Source organism: Porites lutea, chromosome 4 (assembly GCF_958299795.1).
Source record: "Porites lutea chromosome 4, jaPorLute2.1, whole genome shotgun sequence".
Lineage (NCBI taxonomy): Eukaryota > Metazoa > Cnidaria > Anthozoa > Scleractinia > Poritidae > Porites > Porites lutea.
Window position 1 is genome coordinate 11,197,031 of NC_133204.1, and position 24,015 is coordinate 11,221,045.

The 24,015-nt window shown below is 39.8% G+C and overlaps 3 protein-coding genes across 3 annotated transcripts in view; 2 read left to right on the forward strand and 1 right to left on the reverse strand.

Annotated features, from left to right (window-relative positions):
* Positions 1 to 1,536: 1,536 nt before the first annotated feature.
* Positions 1,537 to 7,131, forward strand: LOC140934866 (ATP synthase F(0) complex subunit B1, mitochondrial-like). The gene is made up of 10 exons (XM_073384428.1): positions 1,537 to 1,650; positions 2,116 to 2,152; positions 2,948 to 2,994; positions 3,460 to 3,531; positions 3,624 to 3,694; positions 4,472 to 4,564; positions 4,727 to 4,852; positions 5,758 to 5,835; positions 6,025 to 6,126; positions 6,927 to 7,131. Exons 1-10 carry the CDS (start codon positions 1,617 to 1,619, stop codon positions 6,981 to 6,983), a joined length of 717 nt encoding a protein of 238 aa, XP_073240529.1. The 5' UTR covers positions 1,537 to 1,616; the 3' UTR covers positions 6,984 to 7,131.
* A 970-nt stretch (positions 7,132 to 8,101) lies between these two features.
* LOC140935863 (thymidine phosphorylase-like) lies at positions 8,102 to 21,849 on the reverse strand. The gene is made up of 4 exons (XM_073385440.1): positions 21,389 to 21,849; positions 17,093 to 17,311; positions 16,622 to 16,876; positions 8,102 to 9,407 (listed from the first exon to the last, which is right to left on the reverse strand). Exons 1-4 carry the CDS (start codon positions 21,753 to 21,755, stop codon positions 8,866 to 8,868), a joined length of 1,383 nt encoding a protein of 460 aa, XP_073241541.1. The 5' UTR covers positions 21,756 to 21,849; the 3' UTR covers positions 8,102 to 8,865.
* A 915-nt stretch (positions 21,850 to 22,764) lies between these two features.
* LOC140935865 (uncharacterized) overlaps positions 22,765 to 24,015 on the forward strand; it is a 31,998-nt gene continuing 30,747 nt past the window's right edge. Inside the window, exon 1 of the mRNA XM_073385442.1 lies at positions 22,765 to 23,298. Coding sequence (XP_073241543.1) covers positions 23,062 to 23,298 — 237 coding nt within the window. The 5' untranslated portion in view covers positions 22,765 to 23,061. The remainder of the gene's footprint in view (positions 23,299 to 24,015) is intronic.

The following is a 24,015-nucleotide window of genomic DNA, read 5'->3' on the forward strand; positions in this document are numbered from 1 at the left end:
CTTCAATGGAATTCAATGGAAGCAATTAATCACCTAAACGAAAACAGAGGAATCCCAGGGGTCTTTTTTAAATAGCCCAAATCTCGCAGTTAGGAACCATAATATTTGCTGGTCTTTAATTTTTTCTTTTTTTTTATCTTTGGCAGTCAGCTCAGCACTCATTTTAATATGACTTCAAGTACAAGTCAGTTTTTGGCTGAAAGAATGTCGTTGGAAAAACGACTTTTTTTAGCGGTCCACTTTTGTGGAATATGTCAAGAACATTGTAATTCAGAATTTTTGGAATTATTTTCTTTTAGACCGCGAAAGAATGAAATGTACCAAACAGTAGAAATCACGTGTTGTTTACGCGCTGAGTTCGTCTTGGCGCCAAACCTTACACGAAACTGAACTCAAAGTTCGAAAACTCAGCGGGAGTTTGAGCGCTGCTGTGAATGATTTAAATAGCCTCGTACACAGGCCAGTTCGCGCTATCCGAGTTACCAGAGGAAGCTTGGAAACGAGTGCAAATTTTCCCGACAAGCTTGACAGCTGACGTCACACCCGAAATCGCCTAGGACGACTGGAAACGAGGCTGCGATTTAACATCCCATTTAAGGGAATCCAAGACAGTCTTGGATACAGGATTCCAGGAAGTGAATCCGAATTCTTTGTCAGTAGAACTTGGCCTCCAGATTCCAAACGTTGGTGGGATACCGGATTCCTTGAGCTGCATTTGAATTCCAAAGCCCAGAATTCCAGATTCCAAGAGCAAAAATTTCCCGGATTCCGGGTCAAGATTCCCTTAATACATGGGGCGATTATTACGTTTAATAAGTTGAAAAGTGCTCTGAAACACCCGCAAGTTTTATTTACATCAGGCCCCAGTTGCTCAAAAGCTGGATAGCCGGCTATCCACGGGATAAATCGCTATCCAGAGGATAAGTATTAGGGAAACCAATTGCACTATCCGTTGGATAGAGATGTGGATAACCACCTTTTGAACTTTCATTGACTTTTGAGTGAGAGTTTGCCTTTCTTTTAAGGACGAATGAAGTCGACGTCTTTGTTTTTAGTCTCAAAATTAGGGAGTGAATCGCTCCTTTCTTTCAGTGTAGCTCTGTCCCTGAGGAAGGCTAATTTTGTAGCTGAATCATTGGCCTCAAATAAATCAGCCCTTTGCCGTATTGCCAGCCTTGCATTCAGTTTTGCTTTAACTCCCACTTCAAGTGACGTCTGGCATTTGCATCTCTACATTAGAGATCCAGCAAGAAAGAACCACTCGGTTTTATTTACGAGTTGAGTGGACCTCTGCAATCAAGGGTGTTTGCTCTTGCGATGCTTTTGCAACGGTGTTTCACGCCAAACTGAGTTCAAGTTTTGCCTTTCCCTTGGGTAACTGATCGCTCTGTAACCGCAAACAGGAACGCAATCAAAACCCAGAGCTACAACTCAAGATATTTCCTCAAGGGGAGATTTGGAGAAGAGGTTTAGTGTTAGTGTAACCACACCCAATTTTTGGCGGGGACACAACGCCGTGTAGAAGGCCCTGGGGATGAGGTTGAGTTCCCAGTGTTCTCTGCAGCCTCACGCTAGCACCGGGTCGGCCATATTGGATATCAAGAACTCATACGACCATGATTTCCCGGCTACGTTTAGCCACTAAAATCGGTAAGTGTTTATTTTCTTTTTTGAAGTTTATTACTTTGTTTATGACTCTGTGACTCTGCACTGAAAATAGAGTGGTTTGGCTCAGTCAGATAAATGATGCAACTTGCAAAATAGGTTGCAATTCTAAAGTTCATGAACCAAATATCCGGCGGCGTTATATGTTCTCGTGAAGTAAAATTATACCTCTAGATCCTTTTCATTCACATTAATAGAATAGTGGTACACAACTTCCTTTAAATATAGATAAAAGTTAACTCACATATGGTAGGTTAAAGGAAAAATCTTGGGACGAAACTGGACTTATCATCAATTTACGCTACATGGAAATTTAGGGCTCAGCTACATGCATACAAGCTCATATTAAGTTGAGTAAACTTAAGACCTCGATATATGCCACTTACCTTTTACTTCTGAGTTTGAACTTGCCTGGCTAATTGAGTGTGTGGTGACAATATTATCTTACAGGTGGTGCAGCCAGATTGTTGCAACATGGAAGGATCAGGTGAGTGTGGATAAACAAACTTATGATACATAACATGAAAGGTTGAATCGGGGTCTGTCAAGCCAAGCCATCTAACCAGGGCAATCATCAAGTGTAAATGAGCGAAAACAAGGGTGCTTCTCATGTGTATACTTCATTCTTTTAGCCATAAGCCAAAAAAAAAAAAACGTGCTTTACATCGAGTTTTACACTAAAACTGTGGTACGAATGATCTGACCATAAAATGCAGGGTTTGAGCCAGCTTTATTGCCTGAGGAGACAACTTGTCCCTCTGTGGCCCTTGCAAAGGGACAAATAGGCAACTGTAGGGGACAGAAAACATTCTATTACATTGCCTTTCTCCTATCCAATAAAGTGTCTTTCTGTTGCCCAAGAAAAAAAAAGAAAACAGTTTTTTAATCCAATGCTATGGTTGCTTTATTTAAGCATACAAAAATGTATATAGCGGGAATCCTAATTGTTAATTTAATTTTAGTTTCAGTTTGTAAATTTACACTAAGTCTAATACTTTGATTCCCGAACAGTGCCTAAAATGTTGAGAATGTTGCAAGTTCACGCTCTAGCTCAAACCCTGAATGACATGACCGTAAACCTTGTTTTCACTTCATTGCTCTTAAGAATTTTCATAAACAGTGAGCTTCATCAGCTAGAACTATATCAGCTACCTCTTATGCCAAGCTGTACACCTCTTATGCATAAAATTAGCACTAAGGGAAGTTTTATGACATTATATTGCATCTCTATTAGATAATAATGATTTGTCCAGTTGAACTAAAATTACTTAATTGCTCTCAGTGTTCCAGCAACTACAAGGCTGATGTGTCAAGTTCCACAAGCCAAAGGTATCATTATTGATTTGCAGATGATCTTTTCTACGGTGTTAAAAGTGTAGATCCCCAGGCCCTGGCCATTCAAGCATTGGATAGTGCTTTCCATAAGATAAATTACTATCCAGTGGATTAGTGTGAGGGAATCCTATTGCATTATCCCCCGGACAGAAATTTATCTAGTGGATAAAACACTGTTAATTATTATTATTAATTCCCTCATCCACCTTTAGAACAACTTGGCCCAGTGCTTCAATCTGCAACTGTTTTGATTTCCATGACAGTAGAAAAAAAATAAGAGCAACTAATATTACTTCATATGGCACCAATTTCCTGACCATTTTGCTGCTATGTTTTAAGGGTAATGTTGTAAGACATTATTAAGCCATGAAATCAATCTTCTTTGCCGTCCCTTCTTTTGATATGCTACTTTTACACACACATAGTTACCTTTATACAGTAATGCTTTATGTTTTGTAGAAGGTGAACCAGAGTTTGGACAGTTTTTTAGAGATATTAGTTCCATGCTGAAGGAAAAAACTGGAGAAACAGGTGAGAATACTTAACAAAACTTTTTGTGGGTTGCTCACAGTAATATAGATAAATGAAAGAGAAAATATTGATTGAACCATTAATATTTTCAGGTCCTTCACTTCTCATTGGAGGATTTCTTGCATATGCACTCTCAAAAGAATTACTTGTTCTTCATGATGAGGTACTTATAGTTAAGTAATTAATTTTACTTGTAATGTTTTTTCTTTTAAAATAAGGCTGTCCTGATTCCAATCTATTGAAGGGGTGCATAGCCTTATTTGCTTAAAATAGTGAAGGAACATTTAATTAAGACAATTGTGACAAAAGAATGCATAGGTGGACAAGAGTGAAGAACATTATAACCAAGTATGTATTGGGTTTTTTATAAACTGTCTAGCCTAACAGTTTATTTCTGTTGTGCAATTTGTTTTTGAAACTTTTATTGTAATGCTTGTGAGGCACATTTACCTGATATGAAGTTGTCATTTTGTAATTTAGAAGTAACGTCATATCTAACATTAAGTGTCATAGTGAGCATTTGACAAAGTAAAGAAGCTGGACTGAACTACCATGACATAGCCTGTTCTGTGGCATTTTGTTACAAGGGTTGGGGCATTTTGTTACTGTTGCAACTTATGCATCTTTTTAATAAGGGCTGTGGCAATTTGTAATGAATGGAACTTACTAGTATGCAGTTTGTAATCACGGCTTTAGCATTTTGTAATAATTGTTAGTCCATGCAATTTGTAACAATGTCCTGATGCACACTTTAATAACGTTTTTGCAAAAACAATGTACGTGAACAAGTGGGAAGAAATAAAAATTGCTGTTATAAAACACATAAGTTATTACATCGAAATGCATATTTCAAAATGCTACAGAACATGGTTCCTTTTGAGCTAATTTGCTGCTTTGTCTGCCTTCTCCTTGATTTCACTTCTTAAACGTTGTTTTGCAGACCGTTCTTGCTGGGGTCATGGGAGCAACTCTTTATGTTCTTGCCCGAAAGATCAGCCAGCCAGTAAGAGAGTTTCTCGATGGCAGATCTCAGGTTAGTAAGTGGGGCCTGTTGCAGATTAAGTTTAAAAATCTGTCTCTTAAGTTTGATTTTACCACAGTGAAAACAGCTGTTATTTACCATAATAGTAACTGTTATTTTCCTCTGAGGAACTCACTTTTTCTTTAATGTTAACAACTTCCATTGATGAAACAGGGCATCCTTGATATGTTTAATGAAGGCCGCAATGCTGAAATTGGGGAATTAGAGAAGCAAATAGAAGAAGTGAAGAAAGTTGAGTACATGCTGACTGCCAGGAAGGATATTGTGGAGGTCATGCGGGTAAGATTGTGTGTCTAGTGTTCCTGAGCATTTCTGAATTCCGTATGTACACGGGTAGCGAAAAGGCCAATTTAATCAATGGTTGAATAGAAAAGAGAAGTGTGCCTGTTAGTGCAAATTGGTCGGTAGATATAAGCACAGGTTTGCTCTGATGACTCCATATAAATCCTTCTAAAACTGGCTTGGATCATAATGTTAATGATCCTGGTCTATTTGAAAAGGATTAATATGGAGTCATTGGAGCACTAGGTTGCTTATATTGCTACGCCACTTTGCACTAACAGGCTGATTTTTCGCAAGTGTACGTTTTTCATTATTTTTTTTCTTTCTGGATATGCGCAATAATCCCATAATGTCACAAATTTAGTTTTTGTGACATCATCATGACCTCTTTTCTGTAACCATGAAGAATGTTTTGTGGTTAATGTTGAGAAGGTGGAAACCGAAAACTTAAAACTGTTGTATGAAGGGCCTTTCAAACAGTTACAAAATTCAGAAAACAACCTCCTTTTATCCACAAAAGAAGAGTATGCAAATAAAAGCTGTTGTTTCATCACTTACTTTTTGTGTTTTTATACCCTGGTGATAGTGTGCATTGCCAACATGCTACTTCTTTAGAACTGCCTGGTACAGCTGCATTTTGTCATATTTCGTCACTCATTGCAAAACATTTATATACACTTGTCAAATTGACTTGCATCTAAATTCTTTTGCATTTACCTACATGAACATTGTATGTTACTGAAACTGATGATGGTATTACAATAATCTGTAATAATATTTATTGTTTTTTGATTTACAATGGTTCAATGTAGGTGTAAATTAATTTAAAGTAAGATTATTAAATGCTGCAATGTTAATCTGGAAGCATCTGATGTTGGTAAAAAAACCTTTGCTTTTTGCAGGAAAATAATGCTATGTCTCTGGAACTTAACTACCGCAATAAGCTTCATGAAGTTGTCAGAGAAGTCAAGAATCGCTTGGTAAGAATTTCTGTTGTGTGTGTGGTAATAATAGTGTTTCTTTTGTTGTGCAATATATTTCTGTGTTTCAGCATTAGCAATGCCATTTGCTTCCTCTTTGTATTCTTTGACCTGTCTTCTACCTGGCCTGTCATGCTATGCATGTAAATTGAATTTTAAGGATTAATAATGAATGCATATTAACTGCAGGATTATCAAGCAGAGATTGAAGCTTTTCAGCGAAGAACAGAACAGCAGCATATAGTTGACTGGGTGGAAAGAGAAGTTGTAAAGAGTATTTCTCCTCAGCTGGTATGTACCATGTGTAGGGAATAGAAGGCAATAAAGTGTCTCTAACTGACTGCAGATAAGTACTAAATACCTCTTCATAATCAAGTTTAATGTCCATACTGTAAGTTACGGACTAAGTAATGATAATCTGTTCCTTACAGTATGGACCAAGAAACCAGGGTCAGTAAGATAATTATTATTTATTTTAACTAGTGGCACAGGAAAGGAAACATTTAAACTTAGCAGGCCCTACAAATTATAGAATTTGGCCTCGAAAATTGATCAATCACAGTGTGCAGAATTGTCACTAAGATTTCAAGTTATTGGGTAGATAAAACAAGTAGGCCAGGAATCAAACAGCTAGGGGTTTCTTTTGGTTCTACTTTCCTTCTATTTTCCATTGAAAGTAGCAAGGGGAACATTCATATTAGCTGGGGGAAATGCCCGGCCCCCAGCTCTTAAGGAGAGGATGGACAGAGGTTGAACTGCGCTTTTACATGTAAGTCTTGTGTTCATGATTTCACTCTGATGGTCTAACTTCCCTCTGTCATCACCCATTTTTGGAAATAAAGAAGGTGAACAGCATCTGAATTATGATACCATAAGACATGAGAAAAGGTAGCAGTAATCTGAAAATAAAGGAGTTGAATGAAAAAATGCTTTGACTTCAGTTACCAACAGTCTGTGCAAAAGTGGAGCTCACCAGGAGTAAATTATCCCCTATACATGTTGCGGTGTTTCACAAGCAAATGGAGTGCTATTATAAAATGCTTTGTCTAATGACTAGATTAACTGTAATTTCATATCTTATTGCTCTTCAGGAGAAAGAAAGTGTCAACCAGTGTATAAAAGATCTCAAAGCTATGGCTCCAGCATAGTGTTTTGTTTTTTACTATCAAGATTTTGCCAGTATTATGGCACTGCTTTTGTGAATAAACACTGTATGCCCATTATTGGATTTGTACTTCTGTGTCTCATGTGACAATGGTTGATTGCCAAATAAAGATAAGTTTAAATTTGGTTTTATACCTGGTGTCACAGTTTCTTGATAGTTACTGTTACTTTGTCAAACAACATACATGTACATGCACCTCTTACATGTACTATTGAGCAGTTTGATAGGTAATATCTCTGCAGGAGTTTTGAGAAAGCAAAATGTTAAAATTTTTATGCTCAGCAGAATGCAAAGAAAGTCATTATTACAGTTTGCTATCTGTGTAAGGTGTAGCTAGCCTGTACTAACCCAAAAGCCATTTATTTTCAACTAGCCTGAAAAAAATTTTGATGAGCAGGATTGATTACAATTCTTCTGCAATTTGAATTCCCCCAGCAAACTTCACTCAAGAACAGGATTCACTAGCCCAATAGCAAAATCCAATAGCCAGACACGACTTTCTTTGCATGCTGCTCCTACTTGGGTAGCCTATCAAAACACAGGATTTTCTTCATGTTGCCTGCTCCTTGAGGTAGCCATTATAATAAACAATGTCTACTGTGTTACCAAAAATTGTCCTGCGTGACTAACATGACATTCCAGAAGCTTTGCGAGAGTTCATAGTTTGTTTACTTTAGGATTTTTAGTAAGCCTTTCTAATGCTGTATATTTTCCCATCTTTCTCTAATTAGACTATTTGGGAAAGTTCTAGAATTTTCTTGCAGGGGTATATTATTTGATGAGTCTAAGTGAAATTTTAACTTGTTTCCACAAGCGAAGAGAGTTTAACGTTGGTCATGTTTAGTCAAGTGTGATGGAAGCAGTGTTTATTCAAGTTGGCACGGGCCATGTAACTTTATCGAGTTATGTGCTGTTGTAGAATTTTACTTGGTGGAAGCTACGTTCATATTTGGAGTAAATCTTCTTGTTGCTGTTCCGACAACCCTGTGATCAGTTTAGTTTGGAAGCTACCCATCCTCTGAAAGATTACCCGCATAACATACTGTTCAGTACAATATACATGATGAGGCTTTACTAAGTATGAGCAAACCAACAATAATCAATTTTGTCTAGATTTTTTATTTTTATCAATGTTTCAAATGTTCTATCATTGGTACACTATTTGAAAGACCAGTTCATGCACCACAAAATATTTCATAAGAATATTTGACTAAGTGTAATATCAAGAATACTAATTATGTCCTACAACCATTAGAAAACTGGTGAGTAATGTAATCACCATGACACTCTTTTTTACTAATCTGCACAACCTTTGGTGGAAAAAACTGAAAATGAACCATGTATCTTTTAAATAATTATGAAAATAAAAAATTTTATACCTATGAGGAGTAGATGCACCTGTTGGACAAAAAATAGTTCTTTGATATTTTTAAAATAATTTTTAGTCCCGAAAAAAACCCGCTTTGCTAATTTAGTTGGTCTCTGATGCAGTGGAGATCAGGATCAAGAGATGTTTCTTGATACTTTTAGATGTCTCTTCTCTGTACTTTGCTTAACAGGCAAGAAAAAAGAGAGACTGCTCGTAGTCTATTTTGATTGATTCTGAGTGTGAAAATATTAAAATAATGATTATACCTTCTATTGAATTGCAAGTTTTAAAACTGTAGTTGTGTGCATTTGGGCATGCTTAATATTGTGTTCTCACCATCTTTCAAACTCTAATATTATATTAGTACTCTAGTGTAATGTAACAATAATTTAGAATTGACAATCCAATAGATAAAAATATATTAAAATTTTGACTCATTTCGAACAATCATAAAAGATCAAATACCTTGATTAGCTAATGATCACAACGTGAACTTTCACTGGCAAACAAAAACTGAGGGTCTTTGACCATCAATAACATCTATAATTCTTGACCTAACAGGCAAGTCCACAGTACCGCCATTTACATCAATCTTAAAGGCCTCTTTCAAAGAGGCCACCTGGGAATCACCTAGGTTACCATTGTGATGAATAGTGACCCATTTGTCACCCACATTCACAAACTGACCAACTCGCACACTAAGTGTAGCACCAATGCCATGATCAATCTTGCTACCGGGATGATGTCGTCCTGCTCCCAGCTCATGAAGCACTTTTGCTATTGCCAAGGCATCTATTTCAGACACTATTCCACTTTTATCACTCACAAGCTCCATTTTTTGGGAAGCAAGGGGTAGAATGCTGAACGGGTCTGAGCCAGGGGTACAAAGCTCTTGTGCCAGATCTGGCTTAACACCCTGTGCTGTCAGCATCTCACAGAATTTGTGAAGAGCTTTACCATTATCCAAGCTGTCAGCAATGAGTTTTTTGCCATCTTCAGCTGAATCCACTTTCTTTAAAGTATGAAGCAGATAACCACCTTGAAAGAAAAAGCAACATATTCTTTTTTGAGGTTGCAAAGTTACTGGGAGGGGTATTGTACCTGTTAATTCTTCTCTGGACCAATTATGCACATCACAGAGTAATATGCCTCCAGTCTAAGGTTCCAAGAAATAAAATGAATGCTAGATCCCCACTAACACTAGCTGGAAGTTTGGGAGTCAGGAAATATCACAGCCAGGGTGCAAAGAAAGTAAGTTGTACAGGCAAGCTGTAGCTAGCATACACTAGCAGGATTGATTACAGTTCTTCTGTAGTTTGAATTCCCCCAAAAACTTCACTTCATGGATGCACAAGGAAGGTTGCTAAGCATGAAGGAAGCGTAAGAGTTGCAAGAAGCGATAGCTGAGTGGAATTCTAGCTTCTTGAGTGCCTAGCAAACCTCCCAAGTGCATCCATAACTCCATGGTTGCACAGCTGCAACGTTTACTGTTTCTTACATAAATAACATAATCAAAAAAGAAAACATTTTCACTTGCCTTCGGTTGAGTCATCAGTACGTGTTCATGTATATTGCCATCTGCCCGCCCTTAAACCAATCATGTTTTTAAAAACCGAGCCTTTGATTTTCTCTTTTGCTGAATCAACCGTTTTCCGTCTTCAGGCAAATTGGTCTTACAACCAGGGGTCTTACAACCGGGCTCTTACAACCAGGACTCTTACAACCAGTGGTCTGACAACCAGGACTCTTACAACCAGGGGTCTTACAACCAGGACTCTTACAACCAGGGGTCTGACAACCAGGACTCTTACAACCAGGGGTCTTACAACCAGGACTCTTACAACCAGGGGTCTTACAACCAGGACTCTTACAACCAGGGGTCTTACAAACCAGGACTCTTACAACCACGGGTCTTACAACCAGCACTCTTACAACCAGGGGTCTGACAACCAGGACTCTAACAACCAGGGGTCTTAGAACCAGGACTCTTACAACCAGGGGTCTTAAAACCAGGACTCTTACAACCAGGGGTCTTACAACCAGGCGTCTTACAACCAGGACTCCTACGACCAGGACTCTTACAACCAGGACTCTTACAACCAGGGGTCTTACAACCAGGACTCTTACAACTAGGGGTCTTACAACCAGGACTCTTACAACCAGCAATCTTACAACCAGGACTCTTAAAAAAAGGGGTCTTACAACCAGGGGTCTTACAACCAGAACTCTTACAACAAGGGGTCTTACAACCAGGACTCTTACAACCAGGGGTCTTACAACCAGGACTCTTACAACCAGGGATCTTACAACCAGGACTCTTACAACAAGGGATCTTACAACCAGGACTCTTACAACCAGGGGTCTTAGAACCAGGACTCTAACAACCAGGGGTCTTAAAACCAGGACTCTTACAACCAGGACTCTTACAGCCAGGGGTCTTACAACCACGACTCTTACAACCAGGGGTCTTTCAATCAGGACTCTTACAACCAGGGTTCTTACAACCAGGACTCCTACAACCACGACTCTTACAACCAGGGGTCTTACAACCAGGACTCTTACAACCAGGGGTCTTTCAATCAGGACTCTTACAACCAGGGGTCTTACAGCCAGGACTCCTACAACCAGGACTCTTACAACCAGGGGTCTGACAACCAGGACTCTTACAACCAGGACTCCTACAACCAGGACTCTTAAAACCAGCGGTCTTACAACCAGGACTCTTACAGCCAAGGGTCTTACAACCAGGACTCTTACAACCAGGGGTCTTACAATCAGGACTCTTAAAACCAGCACTCTCACAACCAGGACTCTTACAACCGGGGGTCTTACAACCAGGACTCTTACAACCAGGGGTCTTAGAACCGGGACTCTAACAACCAGGGATCTTACAACCAGGACTCTTACAACCAGGACTCTTACAATCAGGACTCTTACAACCAGGACTCTTACAACCAGGGGTCTTACAACCAGGACTCTTACAACCAGGAGTCTTACAACCAGGAGTCTTACAACCAGGGGTCTTACAACCAGGACTCTTACAACCAGGACTCTTACAACCAGGGGTCTTACAACCAGGGGCCCGTTTCTCGAAAGTCCCAGTAACTTTACGGGCCCGAAATCAAATATTCAAATCGAAATATAAAGAATAAGAGCGCGGGTCCTGGCTAGCAAACTACTCCATTTTGTTTCATTAACTGACAGTTTTATCGTGTTGAATGCAAAACTATTGAAACCTTGATCTTTAATGTAAACGGAGACAGCTTACCAGGCCCGTTAATTATCGGGACCTTCGAGAAACGGGCCCCAGGACTCTTACAACAAGGGGTCTTACAACCAGGACTCTTACAACCAGGACTCTTGCAACCAGGGGTCTTACAACCAGGACTCTTACAACCAGGACTCTTACAACCAGGGGTCTGACAACCAGGACTCTTACAACCAGGGGTCTTACAACCAGGACTCTTACAACCAGGGGTCTTACAACCAGGACTCTTACAACCAGGGGTCTTACAAACCAGGACTCTTACAACCAGGGGTCTTACAACCAGCACTCTTACAACCAGGGGTCTGACAACCAGGACTCTAACAACCAGGGGTCTTACAACCAGGACTCTTACAACCAGGGGTCTTAAAACCAGGACTCTTACAACCAGGGGTCTTACAACCAGGCGTCTTACAACCAGGACTCCTACAACCAGGACTCATACAACCAGGACTCTTACAACCAGGGGTCTTACAAACAGGACTCTTACAACTAGGGGTCTTACAACCAGGACTCTTACAACCAGCACTCTTACAACCAGGACTCTTAAAAAAAGGGGTCTTACAACCAGGGGTCTTACAACCAGAACTCTTACAACAAGGGGTCTTACAACCAGGACTCTTACAACCAGGGGTCTTACAACCAGGACTCTTACAACCAGGGATCTTACAACCAGGACTCTTACAACAAGGGATCTTACAACCAGGACTCTTACAACCAGGGGTCTTAGAACCAGGACTCTAACAACCAGGGGTCTTAAAACCAGGACTCTTACAACCAGGACTCTTACAGCCAGGGGTCTTACAACCACGACTCTTACAACCAGGGGTCTTTCAATCAGGACTCTTACAACCAGGGTTCTTACAACCAGGACTCCTACAACCACGACTCTTACAACCAGGGGTCTTACAACCAGGACTCTTACAACCAGGGGTCTTTCAATCAGGACCCTTACAACCAGGGGTCTTACAGCCAGGACTCCTACAACCAGGACTCTTACAACCAGGGGTCTTACAACCAGGACTCCTACAACCAGGACTCTTAAAACCAGCGGTCTTACAACCAGGACTCTTACAGCCAGGGGTCTTACAACCAGGACTCTTACAACCAGGGGTCTTTCAATCAGGACTCTTGCAACCAGGGGTCTTACAATCAGGACTCTTAAAACCAGCACTCTCACAACCAGGACTCTTACAACCGGGGGTCTTACAACCAGGACTCTTACAACCAGGGGTCTTAGAACCGGGACTCTAACAACCAGGGATCTTACAACCAGGACTCTTACAACCAGGACTCTTACAATCAGGACTCTTACAACCAGGACTCTTACAACCAGGGGTCTTACAACCAGGACTCTTACAACCAGGAGTCTTACAACCAGGAGTCTTACAACCAGGGGTCTTACAACCAGGACTCTTACAACCAGGGGTCTTACAACCAGGGGCCCGTTTCTCGAAAGTCCCAGTATTTTTACGGGCCCGAAATCAAATATTCAAATCGAAATATAAAGAATAAGAGCGCGGGTCCTGGCTAGCAAACTACTCCATTTTGTTTCATTAACTGACAGTTTTATCGTGTTGAATGCAAAACTATTGAAACCTTGATCTTTAATGTAAACGGAGACAGCTTACCAGGCCCGTTAATTATCGGGACCTTCGAGAAACGGGCCCCAGGACTCTTACAACAAGGGGTCTTACAACCAGGACTCTTACAACCAGGACTCTTGCAACCAGGGGTCTTACAACCAGGACTCTTACAACCAGGGGTCTTACAACCAGGACCCTTACAACCAGGGGTCTTACAATCAAGAATCTTACAACCAGGAGTCTTACAACCAGGACTCTTACAGGCAGGGGTCTTAAAACCAGGACTCTTACAACCAGGGGTCTTAGAACCGGGACTCTAGCAACCAGGGGTCTTACAACCAGGGGTCTCACAACCAGGAGTCTTACAACCAAGGGTCTTACAACCAGGACTCTTACAACCAGGACTCTTACAACCAGGACTCTTACAACCAGGGGTCTTACAACCAGGACTCTTACAACCAGGGGTCTTACAACCAAGACTCCTACAACCAGGACTTATACAACCAGGGGTCTTACAACCAGGGGTCTTACAATCAGGAGTCTTACAACTAGCGGTCTTATAACTAGGACTCTCACCACCGGGGGTCTTACAACCAGGACTCTTACAACCAGGGGTCTAACAACCTGATTCTGAATGGCATCTCTCTACTTGCTCGTAATATTAGGGTAAATACTTTGAGGGAAAACTACAGCTGGAACTATATAAGCTTAAACACTACCTAAAAAGACTTTAAAAAACAAGCTCACCCTCATAAGCTAAAACTGTAATAATTATCAACTTGAAGGTTATTTATGTGATAATTTTTGAAATAAAGGTAAAGTAGAAATGAGAAAATTTGACTGTATTTCCTTTAGAATAAGAGGTAACACTGATGTTAAAAAGGAATTAACTGGATTTGTATCGAAATTCGTCTGAAGAAATCCAGCTTCAAAAGTCAAAATTGCAACTGAAATTTTCGGACACAGCCGGCGCTGAAACTGTTGATTTTCGACCGTTCTCTGAACTGCTGTTATGAATGAACATGAACAAAGTAATATACACAGAAGTCATGTTTGAAAATTTATTTGAAAATTCAAATGTTTTTGTACTCAAATGAAATTCACTTATTCTAGCGTAATGTGCCCGTATAAACTCAACTAAAATTTTAATCGATGCGATGAAATCTACACAACAAAGCTGTCTCGAATTTGAGCATGTCTCGTTACAAAATTTGCTTGAATTTAACATCAGCTCGACCAAAAAGCGGTGAGGGTAAAAGACGGAATGAGTTTACAGAATGGCATGCTTGCGGAATGGCATAATTATGCTGAATGTAAAATATGGAAAATGGCGCAAAGAAATAAATATTATTTAACTGAAAAGCATGCGTACGTCTTTGCCGTGCCTTTTTTTGGTGCCAACTTGAGTGAGCAACTGCTTTGCTGGTCCATTTATTACTGCTGGCTCAAACCAACAAGGCAAAACAGAAAGTAGCAATAAGCTTTACTGCATTTGATTCGTGTCTATGTAATACTTATTTAATACTTAAAAAATTATTTATTTTTGGTGTTTTTGACAATACTTTCTTTCTTTCTGCCCACTATTATAATATAGTCAAATGTCAAAGCACTAGAGGGAAAAGAACGCTTTTTGAACGTGAATTCAGGTTAGCTACTATTTTAAGGATCAGATCATATTTGAGCTATAAAGCTAGACTAAATGAACGCCCCAAGTCATTAAACATTTCAAATCTGAAATCCAGAAATCTAGTGAAGTGAACTGCATTCTCTGTCTCCTTTCGGCTTTTCCACACAGCGGTCTTCGCACTATCCTTGTTTGAGTGAGAGTGTGCGTTTGATCATGAAAAATGCTAAAACAGTAGGAAGGGGAAAAAAAAGGAAAAAAAGACACAGACTCCATTGCCAGGATTCAAACTCGCCTTTCTCCGCCAGCTGTTAGCATCACGTGCCAGAAACTTAACCATGCATCCAAGGAAACAAAAAACAAGATCCATTTCATCTATGTCACGATCACGTAACCCACCATCTGAAAAAGAAACACTTCTCAAGCGGTTTCAAATTCAAATATAGGTAAAGGGAAACTGCTTAGTTAATTGACAATCATCTTGTTTTGCAGGAAAAATTAAAGTGGAAGGGAGTGTGACCTTCCAAAACATCTTTTGTTCAATGGCCGACTTTTGACATGTAGTACTTGTCGGTACTGCCATGTACCATATAGCCCGACTAATAAAGGCAAGAAGAATCTTTGTGGCTGGGCGGAAAACGCTAATTGGCAATGAGCCTTCATGACTTTTTTATCAGTGTCATAGTATGTCAAGCTCGCAACATTAAAACAGCAGCTGTGTTTGCAAATTGATTGGCGCCTAAAAAGGGCGCACTTTTCAGTTTAATTTATTTCTTTGGGTTATTCTGCACATATGACATTCCGCATAATTATGTCATTCCGCAAGCCATGCCACATGCCACTCTGCAATTTCTCATTCTGCCTTTTACCCTCAGCGATCAAAAAGTCAATAACACAATGCTAACTGACAAATTTCCATTTCAAACAGACTTTCTCTGCTATAAAAACACAAAATGTACCATAAATCTTTAATGCTCACTCAGTTTGCACTCACTGGGACTCGGATTTTTTTTCCGAGTCCTCCTCAAATTAATATCATGTTGTTGTTGTTTCATCTTCAATATACTCACTTTGGAGGTTGGTTGGCCGCATCTTTGATATGCTTTAAGGTGACAGCGCGATGCTGTTAGTGAGTTCTTCACTTCTTGTGTGCCTATCATTACTTGGCTGTGTAGCCGCGTGATGCGGTTCCAGTCGAGACCCACAAATTGGCCCTTGCTCACCATAGAGTCTCCAGTAGCTCAAGTGGTTAGAGCATCCGACTAGATCACGGAGGGTCGTGGGTTCAAATCCCATCTGGGACTCGGATTTTTTTTCCGAGTCCTCCTCAAATTAATATCATGTTGTTGTTGTTTCACTCAGTTTTTCTTCTGCCAATTCTAGCCAAGGGGAAAACAGTGATTAAATTTATCCAGGGCAAATTTGTCACTCGATCTTTTAACCCTTTTTCTTCAAAATGACAACTGAGTATTTTCTTCGACTTCCACTTTTTGCATTTCATTGGTGCATTTTACCGTCAGGAGAGGAGATTTGCTGAATTTGCCTAAATTTTACTGTGCTAACTCATGGCGTGCACCCACAGGCAAATGGCGGTGGCTAACTGACCAATCAGAGCATGTCATTTACTTTTGTTATGTTATAATGCTAAGTGCATAATTTTATATAAACTTCTGACAACTTATAATAAGGGTCTCATTTCAGCAAGTCTGGGATATTTTTAGCAACAAGTCCAAATTGCTGGAAACAGTCATGATATCCTAGAGATGGGACTTCTTACCTTCTTCACACACCAACTCCGTCAAGTCCTCAGGGCCCTTTCCATTCAGGCAGCTGATGGCTTCAGCAACTTCTACAGAGTTACCAACTAATCTTCCCAGGGGTGCATCCATGCTGGTGATAAGGGCCACTGCCTTGATCCCAAGTCCTTTGCAGGTTCCTACCAGACTATGTGCGAGGGCTTGAGCCTTTTCTTCTGTGGTAGAGAATGCTGCTTTGCCGGACTTCACATCAAGTACCAGGGCTGAAATGCTTTCTGGAATGGAATTATGGCGGCAGCGCTAATTAATTTTTGAGTTTTCAGGTATGCAAGTTTAGGGTGCTTATTTGAAGATGGGACCATATATAATGTGTTAGTTTAGGGGGCACCAATTCAAGCGTTTAGCACAGTACATATATCTGTCAAGGAAGAAGTGTGGATATATTTTTGTAAATGACATTACCAGACATTACAGGCAATTACTAAACATACCAGAAGCTTTCTTGGAAATAATGGAGCTTGATATAAGAGGCATTGATGCTACTGTTCCAGTGATGTCCCTTATACCATACAACACCTTATCAGCAGGGACAAGTGAATCTGTCTGTCCCACAATGCAACAGCCAACTTTCTCCAGGATGTCACACATCTGTTTGGAGTCCATGTTTACTTGGAAGCCTGGGATGGACTCTAACTTGTCCAGGGTCCCACCTTCATTAAAACAACATTTCAATAATTATTGTTATTATTATTTCAATAATTATTGTCCATAAGTTGTCCCATCAAGACTTCCATAAGAAGCCAAGGTAATTGGCTCCTGCTTCCTTGAATTTATACTAATTACAGATTAATTAAAGATTGTTATAAATAGGCTGTCCAATTGCCTCCATGATGTTTTTTGGAAAAAATTATTATGCACCTATCAATGTAAACCCCGTGGGGGGGGGGGGGGGGAGTGCGGGCAAGGGGTGGGGATTTGACAAATTTTAAAATTTTTTGATCATTTTCCCAAGGGTGGGAAACGAAAGGTCAATCAAAAGTGTCAAAAAAGCCCCCACCCCAGGGGAAAAAATCTAAACAAACAATACTATAATACTGTATAAAACGAATTAAAAGAACATTTCAAAAGTAACGTAAAATGCTTTATAACATCTGCTCAACATGTCGGAACAGGTCGGATCAGTGACCCGTAAAAAATCCTCTGACTTTCATGGTGGAATTCGATTTCAATCAAGTTTTACAATCAGATGGGAACTTGAAGATAAAAACTTTCTCAAAATAGACATTATCTGTTTAGATGACAGTTTAAAGTATTGGATTATGGCGATTAAAACAAATGAAAACTTCACACCTTTCTCGAACAGCGTGACTTTCAGAAAGCCTCGAGGGATGGATTTGGTAACCGCTTCTGAATTGATACCAGGCTTCTGTCGGTCAAAGTCAAATGTCCCGACTCCGGGGTCACTTCGCACGATCAAAAGCCCGACAGAGGGATAGTCTCAGGCATCAAATCCCCGCCCCTTGCCCGCACTCCCCCCCCACGGGATTTACATTGATAGGTGCATTATACTCAGCTGTCTAGTAAATTACCGCTTTTTTTGCGAATGTTCCTGGCCATATGGAGATATAAGACATGGAGAAATATGTTTGCAGGCTAAATTTGCCACACATGATCAGCAGTACACACCTTATTCTTTTTCTTGGATTTTTAAGAGCATATAAAAGTATAGAAGGAGTAGAAAAGACTGTGCCAGGAAAATGGAGGTGATCAGGAATGAAGACAATAAAATTAATGTTATAACAATATTTTAGAGAGGGAACTTATCCAATGTTTCTCCTACATACCGTATTTATTCGAATAAGCGCCCAACCTCGAATTAGCGCCCACCTCAAATAAGCGCCCATCCTAAAGCCAGAAAAAGTTACTAAGTGCCCAGCCTCGAATAAGCGCCCACCCCATCCTCCTCCCAATCAAACTCAAATAAGCGCTCACTCCCACCCCATCCACTTGAGTGAATAAATTCTTATAAGAGACTTTCCCGAGGATGGAGCATTACGGAACGGCGCCTGTAGATCCGTGTTGCCCACAAAATCGCGGGTCCCATGACTATTTGCACACTCACAAAGGAAGCCGACGCATGTCACAACCTTTGATTCAAGACCCAAGTGTTAGGGTATCGTTTCCACAATACAAAGGTAATTTAACTTAAGAAAATCTATAAATCGAAGCTTTCGCGCTACTCCCTGTTTTATAAGGAAATGCAAACGCTCAACTTCATAAAAATTTTGACTTCACAAGATATTTTAATTTAACAATTTAGTCCAGCAGAATGTATAGAATTCAAGAAAAACAATTCAGGAAGCCGAATGGTTTTGAACTGCGCTAGATGTTGTTTTTATCAGTTTGCAAATCACCTACCCAATCACTTACTTTCCAACGAACTGAAATATCCTGACTTTTTTTAACCACTTTTCAATTTGATTCGTTTCATTTTGTATTATTTTGTGCAAGCTGAACTCTTTCATGCGAATTTACGCTTTCAAAAGGAAAAAACTTTACAACCACGGCAATTTGTATCTATTTTTCTTCACTTACGCTTATATGCAAATTGATACTAACTGTTTCTTAAAAGCTAGGCTTATAATTGTATAGGTATAGGCTCTTTGCATGACTTGATCACCTGATCAACTTTCGGTAAACACAAAAACAGTTCCCTTTTGAAAAATTTCGTTAGCACAAGCTGAAAGAGCATATTAAAAATAGGTAGCCTGAGAATTTTCAACCATATATCTCAACAGTAGTGATGGCCACTGAAAGTTGGAAGCATTTGTATGAGAAAAACAACTTTTGCCATCCAGTCACGCTTGCATGGTTTTCCATACAATATTCCTTGTAATTTCGAAATTTTCAAAACTGTCATGAGATATTTCCTTAAGCATTACAGGGCTGAAACCTCCTTTTAATTCACAACAGACAATTTGAGCCCTTAAATGCGTAAGAGAAAGATCAAACGAAAGTTTAAAAATTGAAGAATTTACAAGGATTTGTATGGAAAACCATGCAAGCGTAACTGGGTGGCAAAAGTTGTTTTTCTCATGCAAATTAATGCTTCTAAAGCCTGGTTTCCATATGATCGTTCGGATCATCCTGATCGCCCCAGTCATTTCAAAATATTTCGAGACGATCTGGACGACTGGGGTGATTGGTAGTTTCCATATGATCGTCTCGATCGCCTCAAAGGCAAGAGACACAGCTGCAGGGTCGTCAGCGAAATCTCTGGGTCTGACATTAGAATTTTTGCGCATGTTTTGCAAACAAGCTACATAATTGGATGATTTTTGTTCATAAAGCAAACCTCGTACCTTGGTATCTGCTTTTTCTCTTGATTTTGTGGCATTGAGAAGCTAGAAGAGTTCCCTGAAGACATAGTATCTCTTCAGAAAACTTGATGTCATGGACTTTCTCTAATTTAATTTCAAATAACCCCCATACGCACTCTGAACATTTGTGTATTATGTTTTTAAGGGCTTAACTTTCAGCGGCCATGGCTATTGCTACTTTTGAGATGTACGGATGAAAATTCTCAGGTTACCAAATTCTTATTTGACCTTTCAGCTGGTGCTACCAAAATTTTTCAAAAGCAAACTGTTTACATGTTTACTGAAAGTTGATCACGTGACCACAGTCATGCAAAGAGCCTATTAGACCATTATTTTATCCGCCCTGGGTATATCCCATCACAGCAGCCTTAGCAACGAGCTAATTTGCATTTAACTGTGGCCCTATCTGTCATCAACCTTGCAAGGATCATGTATCAAACGTGTCTCTAGAAGGCTTTGTAAATGCCATAATATCAAAACAATCATACTTTATTTGGGGAAGCAGAATGTAAGGGAATGTTGTTATAATTTGTCCTGGCTTACTTGAAACTCATAACACATTATCAGGTGTCTGGTTGTGAAAATTGCAACATTTCTGTCAACAACGGAAGTATTACATTCCATTTCAGCTCTGTGATTATAAATATTTCCAAAATATTGCTCTTAGATTCCAACTCTGGCCTTTATTTTCTCGGTTTCTTCAATAAAAATGCTTCATTTTTGGAATTTTAGTTTAGGTTACATTTCAAATAAGCGATTTTATAAGCATGATCATTTTTTCACTTTATAGCAGTTCTAATACCTTACCATCTATGCCCAAATATGCGTTAATTAAAAGGTTAATATCCGGGATTAAAGGGTTAATTTAGTTTTCCATGAAATAAAAAATCAGACATTTGAAATGATATTAGTTTAGTAGTGATATTGGTCTTCAGCCTTTTAGGAACCCCAAACTTTATTTAAGAGACATTATGTATATTATGTTGACTCTTGAACTTCTTGGACACTTTTATTCCTGTGGTCGTCAAATTATGAATTAAGCAACTGCAATGTTTATTTTTTTAAGCCCTTCGCCCCTCCCCTCAAGTTCCTCATTAGGGCTAATAAGACCAAGAACAGCCTAAATTTGTTTTGCTTCCGAGAAGTGTAAATAAAATACATAGCCGAAATACGAGGAATATTGTGAATACACAAGTAATATTTTATTACTACAGCCAGCTGAAAGGTTTTACAGCGACTTTTGTTACAAACTAAAACTCAATTAAAAGAAACGTACATGCATGATTCACAATTGAATAATAAATCAAGAAACCAGCAAGCTCAATAGTGAAGGCGATTCGACATCAAGAAACGTAAAATAGAAGATGAAATTTAGCACTGAATAAACGAAGTACATAAAATGCGTACCTGTGTGCCCAAGACCTCGTCCAGAAATCATGGGGACCTTGATCCCTGAAACGGCTAAAGCGGGTGCAAGCACGAGGCTAACTTTGTCCCCGACGCCACCCGTCGAATGCTTATCCGCCACGCTTCCCTGCCATTCTTCAGGCCACGATAAAATGCTTCCTGTCGACATCATGGCCTTGGTGAGATGTACAGTTTCATCGCGATTCATTCCCTTGAGGTAGATAGCCATTAGCATAGCCCCAATCTGGCTTTCAGAGGCAGAATTGGACGTCGCACATTTAATGAAGTGGTGTATTTCGCTCTCGGAAAGTTCATCGCCATCACGCTTCTTTGCAATTAGGTCTGGGATAGGAAACGAGTTGGACATTTTTCTGACAGAAACTGTGAACTTTCGCCCGTTAACCCAGAATTGAAACAGGAAGTACAAAACTACACTGCAAAGATACGGATCATAAACAGCCTGGGGACGCGTTCCACCTAAGTACCTTCATCCGATTACTATTCCCTCAGTAAGCAATCGAATGAATCAGGCTACTTAGCTTCCTCGCTTGCGCGCGCAAAGTATTAAAGGCGGGCAGTAGTGCGTTCGACAAAACCGCCATGCTACGCAAGCTACTGACGCCGAACTTTTATTTATTTGTTTATTTATTACAATATTTATGGCATTCGATTTACGCTGTGGCTATATGGCCGGTAATTAACCGGTCAAGGTTAATTAATGCTGATGACCGGCAGTCTTATATTCTCAATAAATTTCACAAATCGAAAAAACCAGTAATCTAAACTATCGTATGTCTATTAAGAACAGTCAAGCGATCCTGAAATGCTTTATAGATCTCAAGTTAAGCGTTAGGTTTACGCTGGGCTCAGAAAAAGAAACCATGTTTTGTAACACTATTTTCAGGTCAGCACTTCCGGTCAAGGTTTTCAAAACACCAAACGACGTCAATGACCGTAAAATTCCGAAAATAAACTTTTCATGTACCGAACCAAATGTATAAGTTGTTACAACGCATTTTGTAAGCAGTTTGACCGAAATGAGCATTTTTCTCCTTTTGACTTTAATTCGGCTGGAATTATGATCGGCGTCTGAATCAAAATAATTTGCTCGTTCGCGATTCGGTTCATGAAAAGTTCGCCTTCTGAAACGGGCAATCGATGATGATGATGATGAAAATGGAATAATAAAAAAATGGACAGGTTTTAAAAAATGTTGACAGTGAAAGCCGAAAAAAAAAAGTCAACAACAACAGCAAAAATAGGAAAAAGAAAAGAAAAAGAACGAATTGCCATTTCCCCATCCCACCGGAGCAGGGAGTATCTCGTCACGGTCATGCGAGCGCGTCGTATTGATCTCCTCCGATCCCCCCAACCCACCCCTCCCTGACACATCTAATCCGAAGACTGAGTTTCTGGGGAACCGACTTGCTTTACGTTATGAAAACTGAATTCAATTGCCTTGAAATTGAGTGATACGTATAGAGTAGGAAGAGAGCACCTTTCCTGCTGTTCTGTTTTACTTTCTTTACCGAGAGTTGGACGACTAAAGCAAATGGTATCCTGCAGTTTCTAGAACGTCTCCATGGAGCTTTGATTTGAGTGGTCGTACCCGGTTTAACAGTCTTTCAAATTTCTCCCATGCTCACTCTTAGGAGATACTCATTTCAGTCTCTATGCTTCCATCTATAAGCTCTGGGCGTTATGGAATCGTTTCGGAGCCTGTTTACAGTTCCAACAGCGTTCACGAGATTAATGAAGTAAACAATCCATTACCGGATTCATTTGTGGACAAAGATCAAGCATGGCCCAGTTTGCCTCTTATTTCGGAGGGTTCTTTCACGTCGCTTGTCAGCAAACAATCTGGAAAATCTTTGGAAAAGGGTAGAGAAAGAGCCACAAAAAACAAAGAGGTGAGTGGGTCTAAAACCCAGTTACAGCAGTATAAACAACTTGTATTATATGGCGTGGTTTGTTTATCTTCTTCCAGTGTTGTTATCATAATCCTATATCGCGCGCCGCGCGTTTAAATTAAGTCCAAGATTTGTTTAACCTGGTTTGAGTTGTATGTGCGCCCTGCGAAAGCCACTTTGTTGTAGATAATATTATTAAAAGCTCATTAACTTTCAGCAGGAAACTACAACGGTACCGAAATTTCATAATTCACCACAATTTGCATAAAAGATGAAATCAAACAGACGTTTTAAACTTTCAAAAACTGTTTGATATTATGGAGTGTTCATTATTTATCCTTTGCGGGGAGGTCCGGCATTTTTAACTGTCCCACTTTCAATATCTTTAAACCCCCTCTTGCTCGGGCCTCAAGAGTAACGTCAAAACTCATGCAACCCCCTCCCCCCATCTTTTATATAAGGTCAAATAATTTACACTTATTAATTTACATTCTTTGGGTCCACATGACATTAGAAAACTTTCATGATCCCCCCCTCCCCCCACTAACTATCTTGAAACTCAAATGACCCCCCCCCCCAAGGAAGCACCTCAAAGTTTTCTGCCCCCCCCTATGATTTAGTCGACCCCTTCCCCCAAAGGATAAATTAATAATGAACACTCCCTTATGCATTCTTTTAATTCAACTCAGCGAATTCCTTTTAATGACTTTATAGCTG